The sequence below is a fragment of the Siniperca chuatsi genome, linkage group LG18, assembly GCF_020085105.1.
Source record: "Siniperca chuatsi isolate FFG_IHB_CAS linkage group LG18, ASM2008510v1, whole genome shotgun sequence".
In the NCBI taxonomy this organism is placed as follows: domain Eukaryota; kingdom Metazoa; phylum Chordata; class Actinopteri; order Centrarchiformes; family Sinipercidae; genus Siniperca; species Siniperca chuatsi.
In genome coordinates, this window is record NC_058059.1 from 11,648,721 (window position 1) to 11,662,691 (window position 13,971).

General features: G+C 38.8%; 1 protein-coding gene across 9 annotated transcripts in view; it reads right to left on the bottom strand.

Moving 5' to 3' along the window:
* rgs3a (regulator of G protein signaling 3a) overlaps positions 1-13,971 on the bottom strand; it is a 155,635-nt gene that overhangs the window by 107,508 nt on the left and 34,156 nt on the right. For all 9 annotated transcript variants that reach the window (XM_044173710.1, XM_044173705.1, XM_044173704.1 and 6 more), the window contains one exon: positions 5,510-5,577. In XM_044173710.1, the coding sequence (XP_044029645.1) occupies positions 5,510-5,577 (68 nt within the window). The remainder of the gene's footprint in view (positions 1-5,509; positions 5,578-13,971) is intronic.

Here is a 13,971-nt window from a genome sequence, read left to right on the forward strand (position 1 = left end):
AACCTCTCTGTCCTCTTTTCAGCCACCTCACCCTTCCTTCCCATCTTCTGTCTTCAGACAGACATGTCAGACCCATTTTCACAGAGACGATTTAGGAGCTAATGCTAGCCGACAAGCAAAGTGATGCACGGGGACACGTTGTCTGGGGTACAACTATTGTTAATATTCATGAACTCTCTGCTCCCTGCCAATGACATGAGTCTATAATGGGGGGGTTGCCTGTAAACTTAATTGCTAAATGCTGACATGGCAACTGAGGAGATGAATTCTTGTTATGCTGCATGTCAAGTCTTTAATCTCTGGTCCAGGTTATCATTGTTATGAAGTGAGAAAACAGTAAATTTCTCATACTCACATTTTGGAGATATTCAAACATTTTATGATGCTTTCTAACAGGCCAACATATCTGTGTTTACTTTAACAGGTAAAGTGAACCTACTGTATGCTGTAAATGCCTATAAATCAAGATAACACACACAATGACAGATTTAAGAACAAAGTCATTTAATTCTGTCAAAAAGGCATAACACTAGAGGTTTTTTTTGTTTTTTTAGAGTTTCTCTAAATACCATACTGAATGAAAGCTGCAGTACATGATTTCACATCACAACATTTCACACCTTTTACTATGACTAGTATTTATCTCAAATGCCAACAATTCCTACCTACATAACGGCACCACTGGAACACCTGATTTTCTGGATTGAAAATTTAAAAGACGTTCAGCTCACAGTGAGTCAGAAGAAGCAAAATAACAGAACTTGATTGGTGTGACATTTTTTAAAGTATAATTTCTCCCAAACATGTGGTAATTATCTAAATACATAGACACACATAGAAAAATAATTTTAAGTGAAAATGCTGGGGAAAGTTGTAAAAGTATAGCCATTGGATAGGAAAATGTTCTTGAAATAGCCTTGTGGTTTTCTGAGGGACATTCCTTATTCCTCCATTCTTCAAGCATTATCTTCACCAACATCTTAAGTGTCCAAAGCCTTCAATGAGCTCTGTGTAAATCACTGAAATTATTCATGTGTAAGGCCATCATCAAACACTGAAAAATGTTTGAGTAGGTAAAGAGTGGACAGTTAATGATACCACAGAGCTCTTTGTATAGTGGAGGTGATGGCCATGGGGTGACAGAGGAAGAAAAGAGAGGGAAAAGGGAGGAGGAGGAGGAGGAGGAGGAGGAGGAGGAGGAGGAGGAAATACGCAGTGGTCTGGAAGGGAGCAAGGACAAGGCAACAGAAAACGAGTACAGAAAAGAAGAGAAAATCTAAAAGGTTTTCCATTCTCCGCTAATTTAGTCTGTGAATGCGCTTTCCCCCCTCCCTTAACTCTCCCCTGAGACTGTCCCACACAAACCGCACAATCATCTGTTACTCTGATTCACCCAGAGATAAAGAGGAAGAGAACAAGAAGGAGAGGGGAGGGAGGGGAGAGGAAGGAGAGAGGAAAGGAGCATTAACAAATACGGATGTAAAACTTTTCCATCTGAATGCTGCACCACATCATTACTGCCCTCTTCACCTTCCATAGGACTTCAAAAGCTGCTCAAACTCTTGACATACTGTATGCAGGATTGTTATTCTGCTAGCCATATAAGGGATGTAATGACTCTGTTGCAATTCTACAGAAATTAAACATTTTGATTGTGATAGACTGAAGCAATAATAAATAAATAATAAATAAGCAATCCCTAACTTGTGTTTCTGTCTGTGTACGACCTGATAGAGGAAGAGTGTGTGAAAGGTGAAAGTAAAGTGAGCTCCTCTGTCTAATCCTGTCCAGTCAAGCTTCTTAGCTACAGTGACTCCATATGACCACTGCTTTCCACAGAGTCCACATCCTGGAGTGTTTCAAAAGCAACACGGATATGTTTCACTGACATACTGATCTGTTGAATAGTCTCTCCAGGAGTTTAAATCATAATAATCATTTTTAAATGAAATTATAACAAAGCATTTCACAAGAATCGACAAGTTTGGTGATTAAAAACTAACCAATTACAGTACTTTCCCTCTTTACTATACCACTAAACAGAAGATCAAACTAAAACTACTAAAAGTTCTATACATTTGATGTGACAAGTCACAGAATGTTCATAATGAATATATCAGTCAAATGTTTACTGACAACATATTTCATTTGTCTTCTGCCAAAATATTTGTTCTTGCAATACAATATTCTCTCATTGCAACTACAGAATTATTCAACTTTTTTATGGTTATGTTTAGGCACTGACAGCACTGGGTTAAGGCTAGGGAAAGATCATGGTCTTGGTTTAATATAGAATAAAGACTCCAGTGCACTGAACATGTAACCGAAACCACGGTCCTCTCCTAACCTTAACCAAATTGCTTTTGTTGCCTGAACCTAAGCCCAGACAAGACTCAGGCTGCCAACCGCAGACTCCAGTGCGAAGGCCCTGTGCTTTGTACCCTACGACTTCTGTGTGGTACATAAATGTAGCGCTTCATTCACTCAAAAAAAATGTTGCCTATAATCCAGCTAACGATTACATTGCCTGTCATTACGAACAACTTAGTACCATATAAATGCAATTTTTAGGGGGCAGGCTTGGCATAGCATGAGCCTGCAGGATAGACTACTTCATTCCTTTTCACTACAAACGGCAGCACTGTTGGAAACAAAGGTGAATTAGAAAATAAGGACACCACAGAAGAAGAGCACGATATCATATTTAACTCACTCCAACAGTGCAACAAACAGATATTGTGAAACAAATTACACTACTGACAAGACATTCCTACTTTGCTTATATGGTTAATCCCATGATTGTATCTATTACCTGTTTTGCTGGATTTTTGTCCTGTAAGCAGTTGGTATAATTGGAAGTTAAAGGTTACGGCTACACTTCTGAGTGTGATTGTAAATTCTTTCTTGTTTGTGGCGAGCACATTTGGAGCATACTTGGGCAATTGTCCTATAGCAGCCGGCCAGGCCATCTGCAGTTGTGGTTTCCACTGTCTCTGTTATGGTTTGTCAGTATGTTTTATTAGGCTGCTTGTGCTGAAGCGCTGTCCTGTTTTCTGACAATATGGTGTAGAAAAATCAGCCGAGAGCATGTAGTTGAATTGAAAGCTGTTCTTCCTTCTTTTCAAATGCTTGTGTACCGACTTGATTTTTCACATTCATAGAGCCTGCTCCATACACTGCAGTGCCTTCACTAAAGTACCATCTATAACAAGTACCTAGCATTACAGACAAGTGATGCATCACAGAAATACCCATGAAGGGAAGATATTATATGCCTTATGTACAGCCACTGTCACACATGCATCATAAGCTGTAAAAGTGAATTTGCTAAAGTATTATCCATGTTGGCATCGTGTGGGAAGAGGAGCCAGAGTCAATTTTCCATGAAAGTCACTCTGGAAATTTGCCAACTCAGGACCCAGTAAGATTAGTAAGCCACGGAGGAATAAATCTTCCCCCAAGGCTGTAGTTTGAACAAAAGCATGCAGAAAGATGCAGCATTCATAGCCAACAAGGCAGTCCTATCTCTGGCGTGACTTTGGAGGAAGGGTCAAATGACTCAAGGAATAAAGACAGAGGCACTCCTCTGCCAACAGTAATATGAGCAATGTGAGTATCTATATGTTTGTTTCTCTGTATGATATTAACAACATTGTGGTAGTGCCACTTTGCATTTAAGCAAGTACACCACTTCCAAAATCAGTTGATATCTATAAGAAAAGAAGCCAATGTTATCTATTTAAATGTTGATTTCTTCATGTTTGCACACAATAATCAAAGGAAATCTTAATTTTAATCAAAGTACAACTAGCACACTGGGCTCAACTCCAGTAGTTTAACATGATATATGTATTGCTCTTAAACACTGTGAGAAGAGGGGAAATTATCTAGTTTGTTTAAAGTTTCCTTTGTCCAGCCAAAGTTTAAAAACACATCCCTATCTTTGGTCAAAAAATAATGAAACAGTAAAAGTTTTTTTCAAATGTATTGTTCACATAATTTTATTGTTGAGAAGGAAAAAAGGCTTTAGACATCTTTACCTTTAGCTTTCAAGCCTTGGGGGGGGGGGACAGGCCCTTGCATTGTCTTTGACTGACAGCTGAGCTGGCAGTGGGACAGTGACATGATTGTTCGCATCATGATCTATAGCTAACCTAAGGAACAAACAGTCTAATGATAGCTGAAGAGGGATAACACCAATTCGCATAAAAAACCCATTAAGCTTTACAAATAGCTACAGCTTACTAGCTAACTAGCCTGCAGAATGATGTTAGCACATGCACTTTTTCCTGATGGACCTTTTCTATACTAGCTTGTTTTACAAGCTATGGTGCATGTATTGTAGGTTGCAGCCTGGCTGTTAAAATAAATAGTTTTGAATGAATTTATGGTTTGGATAATGGAACTGGCTAGATAGCGTGAACCTCTTAAATGATACCACCTTCCCAGTGAAGCTCAACACTGGGAGGGGAACACACTGGCTAGAGCAAAGAAGCTGCTGGCAAAACTATATGTCAAGAAGGTAGCACATGGTTGTCTTCACCCCTCCCAAGAAAATCAGGAAAATCCGCAAAAGATAAAAATAACATTTACTTTTGCCATTTGTGGGTCCATTATGGGCCCCAAACCATACTTTAATACAGGTGACCAGTGATGTCTTTACATATAAATACGTTTCTGTTCCTGCTGTCAGTATTGCTACTGTTGTCAAGCAAATATTGACTTAAATAATCACTGTTTCCTATTCCCAGGTGTAAAATGGGTATCATCAGTCATTCTTCAGTGTCTCTGTAAACAGTTTAAGTGGTCTTCCTCATTGATTTTTAATTAATTCATGGCTACCATACAGTCAACAATGTGGAAATTGAGAAAATGGACTTTACAGAGACATCAAACTTGAAATATTAAGACAAAACTGAGAAGCCATAAGATGTAAAGGATGAGAGGACACAGGAAGTGTCCTGTGTGATGTCCATGAACAGATAAGAAAAACTGACTTCATATCCAACTACACAGTTTTCTTTTCCCCCTTTCTCATTACAAACCATCATTCTGCTCCACGTGAGCTTTTTGACTAATATTCTCTTTCAAGAGATGACATGCATGATTCAGTTAGTTGCTATGGTTGCTGAAAATGTGTAACATGGAATTCATGCAGTAAATATCTTACTGAAGACATTTTTATGCATGATGAGTTTGTTTGACATGGTACAATGTCACGGGTCAACTAAATACAGGCCTATCCGTTCATTGTGAAAGCACATGCATAAATTAAAACACATAAGGGAACACGCAAACTACCAACAATCAAAGATGTATGCACCTGTACAGAGAAATACTCACAAAAACTTCTAACAAACAATTACAGCGATAGAGTTAATGAATATTTACTGTATGTACACACCTCCATTCCACTCCACACTACGCAGAGCAGAAAAACCCAAGGATATAAGCATGTTTAAGCTTTACATGCACACACACAAAGTAAAAAAGGTTTGATTATACTTACTGTTAAGCATTGCATATTCTCAGGGCGAATGGTCTCGGGGGCAGCACCATGGTTTGACAGCACAGCCTCTGAAATGTAGACAAAGGAATCACGGGCTGAGACAGTGCCTTTGGAGCACATTTCTCTCTGTGCCAACGCAAAACAGCCTTCTGGATGCACAAAAATAAAGTCCTCAAATAGTTCTGAGAGTCCATAAAAGTGACTCAGAAAGATAACAACAAGCAATTATGGCAACAGTTGTCTGGAGCAGCCCTCGCTGGGCTGCGATTCAAACTTCAGTGCACACATAAAAGGCAAAAAACAGGCCAGTTGAGTCAAGGAAAATCCCGTAAAAGATGCAAGGATCCAACAAACTGCCCAAGAGAGGAGTGGAAGTGAGAACAAGTGAGAGGGAGGAAAGGAGGGAGGGGTGAAGAAGAGAAAAGGAACTCCTCTCTCACTCTATTATCCGTCCGTCACAGGGCTCCTAGGAAGTTGCTATGGTTACAGGGACTCACGCCTCAGTGTCCTTTTAACTATTGCTCATAAAGGCGGCATTCAGCTTTGGGCCACAATGCAGATCTCCCTCTCTCTCTTTTTTCACATTTCCTTCTGTTTACATCTGTCTACATCTTTTACTTAATATATAAATCTTTCCTTCACATTTTCTGCCCGTCCTCTCTGTCTCTCAAACTTCACACATCACCACCCCACTGTCCCCCCTCCAACCACTAACTCCTTCTTCTGTTTTGTGTTTCTATCCTTCCTTTTATCCCTCTCTTTTCTATACTCCTCCATCACAATAGGAGAGAAATGATCCTACCCCAGACTGTGAAATGTTATTTTCCAAACTCTGCCAAACAAGTTGAAACAGCCCCAACACAAGCCAGAGAGTGTAAGTGAAAGTACCCTTCTGTTAAACTCATGAAAAGTTGGAATAATCACATTACACACAAACATATACCAAAACTTTAACGGTGCATTACAGTGTTGAATATATACTGTATATTTTTTATGTGCTTGGTCCAGCACTTCACTGAAACTACTATATCAAACTTATTCTGAATAAAATATTCAATCCAAGATACCATCTATTACGCCTTTACCGCTGCCTGAAATGGAAGCTTCAGGATGTATTATAAATCATTGTATTCTTTTGACTAGAAGTTATAATTAAAGTATGAGGGATCACACAAAGCTTGACAGTAAAACATGCATTTGTAAGAGACTGTTCCAAGAAAAACGAGTCATTTCGCAAATGCTCAAACACAACATATGCTTACGTTCAAGTGACAAAGTCCTCTAGAGGCAGTAGTAATTATGACTCTTCTCTATTGGGAGCAAAGGAGGAAGCTGGGTGATGGGTGGGTCAACGAAATGTAGGACTTTGCCACAGGGGACTGCTGTTCGTTTCCTGTTTTTAAACCAACAGTCAACATTAGTTTCTTTTAGCAATGACCACGATCATTCCCTTACCTTAACCAAATGGTTGTTAGTGTAACCATGACGACAAAGGTCCCCTAACTTTAACAAAGTAGTAATTGTAACCAAGATGTTTTTTAACCTAAGTAATTTTTTAACCTAAATCATTATTTCCTGACTCTAACCAAGTTGCGTTTGATGCTAAACCTAACCAAACCTTAACAATAGCAAAGTCAGATCATAAAACAGATTTATTTTTCAAGCAGAGTTTAAGAGTTGAATCAAGAGCTAACTCTAACCCTTACCTCTCTAATTTTAAATAATAAGCGAAAATCATTTGAAGATAGTCCAAAATGTCCTCACAACCCCAAGTCTTTTCTCAGTATACGCATATGCGCTAGAGGTTTCAAGTTTTCACATCAGCACTTGTGTAAATTGCATATTGGACCATTGTTGGCTTCCAAAGTAGTTGTGATGTCACAAAATTCAATCCAAGTGAAGTAACAATAAGCAAAACACATTTTTGAGACGAGGGGGGCTTTAAAATGTATCTGTAGTCTACTAAAGATAGTCTGTAACCTTATAGTTTAACCCCAGAGTAAAGGGCCCAATCCAATAACTACAGTGGCCATGGTAACCTAGAGGCTTAAAAAAAAAATAAAAAAAAATAAAACAAATTCTGTCATTTGTGAATCTGAAAACCTCCAGGGGTCCAGCAAAAGAGAGGGGCTAACCTGGCTGGCATCAAGCCCATGAGAAGAGCCTTTTGTGTGGGTAAGACATCAGTAACACAGGGCATCTGAGGGGAGAGACATGGAGCAGCTGGCAATGAGAAACATCCAGAATGACATAAAAATGGGGAAAGAAAGAGGGACAATAAGAGATGGAAATAGTGGACAGTGGGAAAAGTCTACACAAGAGAAATTCAGGGAATGAGAAAAAACGTAGCCTGGGAACCAGACAAATTATTTGCTCTGGCAGATGTGTCTGGGCCCCCTCCCATTCAGACAGATTTCCAGCCGACCTGGCCCAGGTCGGGCCAATCACAACCGTTTATCTAAGATGGGGCGGGTTTGATACAATGACTGTACAGAGGAGCGCCGTTGAGGCATTTTCATAAACAACGAAAATGGCTGCCACTGATGTGGAATGTTTTGTTGAATCCGCTATCGCATCAGTATTAAACAAACTGGACCTCTGGATTCTAATGGCAAAAATGGCAACACTCATTCACAGACATATCAATGCTACACCATCACAACTCATCTCTGCACGCTTTAGTCTGTTTACATTTTTCTATCACTCAGTGCTACGTCAAACGTTTCGTTGCTCCGACTGTTCGTAGGTCTATCCAATTGCGTCCAGAGGCATTTTGGTCTGCACCTGTTGATAACACCCCTTTGAAATCGAAAATGAACTGAGAGGTTCCAGACTAATTCACATTTGCGAATTGGTCTGGCAATGTCAGGCTAGAAAAAAAGAAATGTAGTTCAAAGAAGGGAGTAAGAAACTGAGACAGGGGACCAAAGGGGGTAAAACAATGAAACTAGATGGGGGAAAAAAACAAAAATAGGTAAAAAATGAAATACAAAAGGCAAGAGTGAAGAAAAGAAATCAAAAGGTGTTGGCAGTCTTCTGCAGTTGAGTCAGCCAGTCTCAGATGTGCCAGAACATAAAAAGCCCTTGACTGTGCCCAAGTCCCTCATTGCACCACTCGCTCACTTGACACCCAGGCCTTCTTTTCACCCCCCGTCCCTCACAAACAAATAAACACTTGATGGAGAGAGTGGAAAAGCCAAGATGGCAGGAGACTGCCTCCACTTCACTGTTTGGGTCTCTTAAAACCACCTCAAGCATCAAGAAATTACAGTTTTAATTGGTGACACCAAGAACTAACACAGTCTATAAATAAATTAACTGACGTGGAATGGCAAAGGTAAGCATTCAAGAAACTTTGTTCAGACTGCAGGCAAATCAGATTTGTTTCTCAAATCAGATCTTTAAGTCAGCACTGTTATTTGCAAGTGATCAGATCGGATTTGTGTGTCCAGACATCACCAAACTATTTCCATGGGTTGCTGTGGTAACAACGTAGGTGTCAGTAACTACTTATACTGGTGAGGCGCCTTTCCAATAAAAACATTGCAATAAGTACAAGTACAGTAAATGCTATACAGTAAATGTAAAAAAAAAAAATTACCTCACCTTTTATTAATAAAAAGTCTCTACAGTAGATCAAGTTCAAGTTTATTTTGTCATTTCAACCATGAAAGATACAGCTGACTGAAACACTGTTTAAATTAAATTGAATAAAATTGTATACAATAAGGATGTATCAAAAACTTAATAAAAGATCTAACTTCAAATTCAAATAAAGATGTGTAAAGACTGAAAATTCCACTAAATTATGTGTTTATGTTGTTTGTTAGCTTGTAACTGGCAGTGGCTGACACAGCGTTAGTGGTTGTGAAACATACAATATCTGCTATGATGTTACAGTGTGTTCACATTGTTATTACGTAGCGTTAGTAGATAGTTGAAGGAAGCGCCAGGGTCCAGTTTATAGCCAAAAGCTGCACACTGCATTATGTTTGCTGTCAAAACTTTCACTACGCTAACTGCAAACTCTCGCTCTCTGTACTGACAAGTCCGTTCTGCGCTGGAGGTTTCAGGTTTTTTTGCTGGTGGCACTGCAATTGGCTTTCGAATTTGTCCCAAATCTAGCTTGCCCAGATAAGGTTTGAATCTCAGATTTAAGGAAAGTGTACAGACATCTCCCCCCTCAGTAGAGGAATGTGAAAACACCTCTCTAATGACAAACTCTGAACAGATACAAGTCAGAAAAGTCAAGGTCTCACATTTTAGGGGACTTAAACACAAGAAAAACACATTTTTGAGTGAAGGGGTACTTTAAAATTCTGATACATCTGAATAAATATGTATTTGGTAAATGAAATTAAAATGGAATTTTAGATATGCGGGGTGAGTTGAGAGTACTCCTACGACTACTCTCGTTGTTGTTGTATCTCTTTTGACCACACACTGTTTCGTTTAGAAAGTGATACAGTCAGAGAGGTTTTTGGGAATGGCTGGATAAAGGTCTCGATTTATTGAACAACTAGAGTGGAATGTTTTAAAACAGGGCTCGGTGTACAAGCAGACCTCTTTCTGCACAAGTCAATTTCTACACCCAGACAAACACAACAGAGGAATTCATACAGAGATCAGACTGGGAGAAAATCATACGAGAGTAATGACTGATGCTTAGTGCAGCATAGTTTCCAGTAAACAGAGCTACAAGATTTTTTAGAAATACTATTTGGTTCAACAAATTAATGGAAAATGATATGAGTACCCATGGAAAACAATAGCTCATACCCGTGTAACAGTGCAAACATATAGGCCTGCACACTGAAAAAAATTCAAAATAACATAATGCCGCCCGATTATGTTTTCTATTAACATAATGAAGAAACTAAGGTAAGATTCTGATACTGAATGTATCAATAAAATGTTAATTGATTTATGTAAATTGATATTTCATTTGTCTTCTGCCAAAATATGTGGTCTCTCAATACAATATCTACTTGTAATGACTAAAGCATTATCAAACTTTTTTTTTGGTTTAGGCACTGGCAGCACTTGAATAAGGTTAGGGAAAGATCATGGACTTTCTGCCTAAACCTAACCACAGAGTCTGGATGTACTCCCATCCTTCCAACCCAACCTGGGTGTCTCAGCCTACCACTTTCGTGGTTGCTGCTTGCTTATCCCATCTCAGCTCCACCCATACTCCACCCATTTACACAAAGTTTAATGAGTAGTTTTACAGTTTGCAAAATCATTAGCCTTGTAGGTGTTTTTGGTAAAAACATCAGTAAATGCGCGGTTCATCAATAGGCTGACAGAGTGAATGCAGTCTTGTGCCTGAGGGTGTTTTCGTTGGTCAATGAACAAATTGGTCCTAAAGAAAAGAAAAAGATATGAAATGGGTACTGCAGCCTGCAGACAGCTCAGTTCTTTCATATGTCCTCTTTGATCAGGTTGGCCATTACTGTGCACTGTGTTAGTTATACTTTGTGTCCTAACAGGCAGACAGAAGAAAATTAATGTCTGCTATAACTGTGTTGCAGGATATTTCTATAACGATTTGTAGACACATCCTGTTCTGTCATCACCTTGGTTTCATTTGAATGTTGTTAATTTAATTGTCTTTAATGTTTAACTAGGTTGCACAGTGACATCTGTACATTTCTTTTCCAGAGGGAAAAGTACTGCCTCGCATTCAGAAAATAATTCATCCCACGGCCTATGGGAATCATCTCCACGCTCCAGTAGTCCAACAGGATAACTGTGTAGATCAAACCGATTAGCTTTTTTAAGAATTTTCAAAGGTCAAATATTCCACATCTTAAATGTATTTACTTTATGGGAATACTGGATGATAAAGATAATCCCGGTAGGCCTTCAGAATAATCTACTTAATCCACCAGGCCAACCACTCATTAGTTGCAATAAAACTATCAATGAGACATTTTTAAGATTTGTTGACATGTTTATTAAATCCTTTGTGGCTACCTTGCCATCTCTGGGACACAAGTCATGTCCTAAACAACTGGACTGACAGAGAAACAATGGGGATGATGTTCTTTTCACTATGAACACTGAGTCATTAGCAAGCATGTCACCCACTGAGAGCAGGGTGACATGCATACAAGTGATTTCATTTAACAGCTAACAGGGAGTTATATCTTCCTTTTTCAGCAGCATCTTTACAGAACAACTATTGGATGCTATGAACCTGACTATGCTGGGGACTGAGGAAGGACATCTGCATCATTCTATAGCATTTGCTTGTAAAATGAAATAGTATGGCAGATGACAGGTTTTTGAAGGATTTTTAGCCTTGCTAGCAGTATGGCCCTAAGCAATGCAATGTCAGTCTGTTGGTCAGTAAGACTTTCTAGATCTGATAATTACAGGAGCCTTACAAATATCTCTTGTTCTTTCTTAGTGACCACAGAACCATTATAAAAGGATACAGCTTCCCAGTGGTTTGCAGGAGGTGGAAAAAATAATAACAGGATCATATTACAGTCTAATGACAACACCACCAGAAACAATATTCTCAAATACCATAGATTAATCAACAAAGCTATGATACAGTCTCAACAAAAACTGAATATAATAAGCATCAATTAGGTTGTTTTTATTTAACAGTTACTTTATATATTATAAGGTATTCCTATTATATAGGTGTTCTTATTTTGTCCACCCCTTTTCATGTTGTGAAAAGGATAGCACAAAAGTAGGACATACATGCATATTGTAATACAAACATATAGCTTGTAAATGAATGCACAGGTAATGTACTGTACATAATCCCTGAGAGGAATTAATTTTATTTATGCATGAGTTATCTGCAAACTACGAGCCCAAAGCTGAATACATTTCAAACATGACACAAGAGTAACATTCAAATTTAAGTATGAGAGATGTTTGTGCCCCGGTTCTTTGCCTGACGCATTGACACATTTCATTTCCCGTTTCTGTCCTGAGCAAGGCAGAACAGCCAGAAAGGATTATGTCTGCTGTCTGTTGACTTGAAGTGTTGAATGATTGTCCCTGATAGAGATTTGTAAAAAGGATTTGAAGAGAACAAGCTTAGAAATATTCAGAGACTGTGATGGAATTACATATCCAGCCTGAATAGTACCTCCAAATTCATCAAATCATCAACTTCAACCACCACCACTTCATCAGGTTCATCAGTTGATTATAAAAGATTCAGATTAATTCTTTATTGTCTTCTATAGAGGAAATTTGTTTTCACAGTCTGTACAAAAGTAACATTTAAAGCAGAAATAGTTGCAATACTATGCATTTACTCTGGTGCAAAAGCAGCTGCTGGACTATCAACCTCTGTGTACAAGCCTCTTTGTGCAAGAAAACCAAGTTATCACTGCAGGGCAGATGAATTTAGCTGGCCTGACCTCATTAATATGTATTTTAAAGAGTGGCATGGTTAAGATGCAACCTAAGGGGAGGTGGTTACTCAAACTGACAACTCTAACCAATTTACTTAAAAAGTTGGAATTAATTGCAACTGTAAAGAAACAAAGCAAGCCAACTTTTTACTAACCTGTACAGGCAAACAGGATGAGACAAGATACTTAAAAATATAGTATTTCTTTAATGTAATTTATTAATTATATATTACCTTTTTTCAAAACTTCACACAATATTGACAACTTATAAGTATAAAAAAATAATACTGTAAAAAAAAAAAACAACATTTTTTACAGTATTGAGCCTATATTCTTAATGTAAGAATGATGTGTCATCAGACACAGAACTGTCAGCATCTGCTGTGAAACATGATGAGAATATATCTGCAGAGAAGAAATGCTTGAAATGGGGCAGGATGGGAACATGTTTGTTCTCCACATGAGTGCGCCCCTTATTGGCAGTCACACTACCTCAAGTCACGCCCACTTAGTTTCGCCTACAGGCTCAATATGTCTGCCCATCAGGAAATTTACTCTAATTTACTTTGTGTCCATGACGACTTTCAGCCGTCTAGGTTCACTGCCTGTGACCCGAACACATGGAAGTGTCCACCCACTGGAGATTAAAGACTAAGCTATTTGGAGGTTTGCAGTCTGCATAGATTCATGCTTGTGAGTTCTTTGTGGTTGTCTGAGACTGGCTAGTGAATGTCCCCCTCCCCTTCACTCCTCCCCCCTCTAGTGGTAAAAATGTCCCTGAATTCTGCCACCACCTTCTTGTTCAGGTCATTACCAATGATCACTGAAACATTTCCTGTGTATATTGAGAATTCACAGCAACACACTGATACATCGGTTATTGTCAACTAAAGAGTGGCTACTTTGGTTTCTTCATGGACTACATTGGTCAGCTGGGCATTATGATTAGTTTATCCACATGTAGATTTACTGGAGTCCATCATGTCTCTTCTAGATTTCCTTATCTCAACAAAGAGAAGCGGCCTGCCTGATAGTCTTAGGAATGCCCCATCCATTGAAGGTTTTAAATCCAGA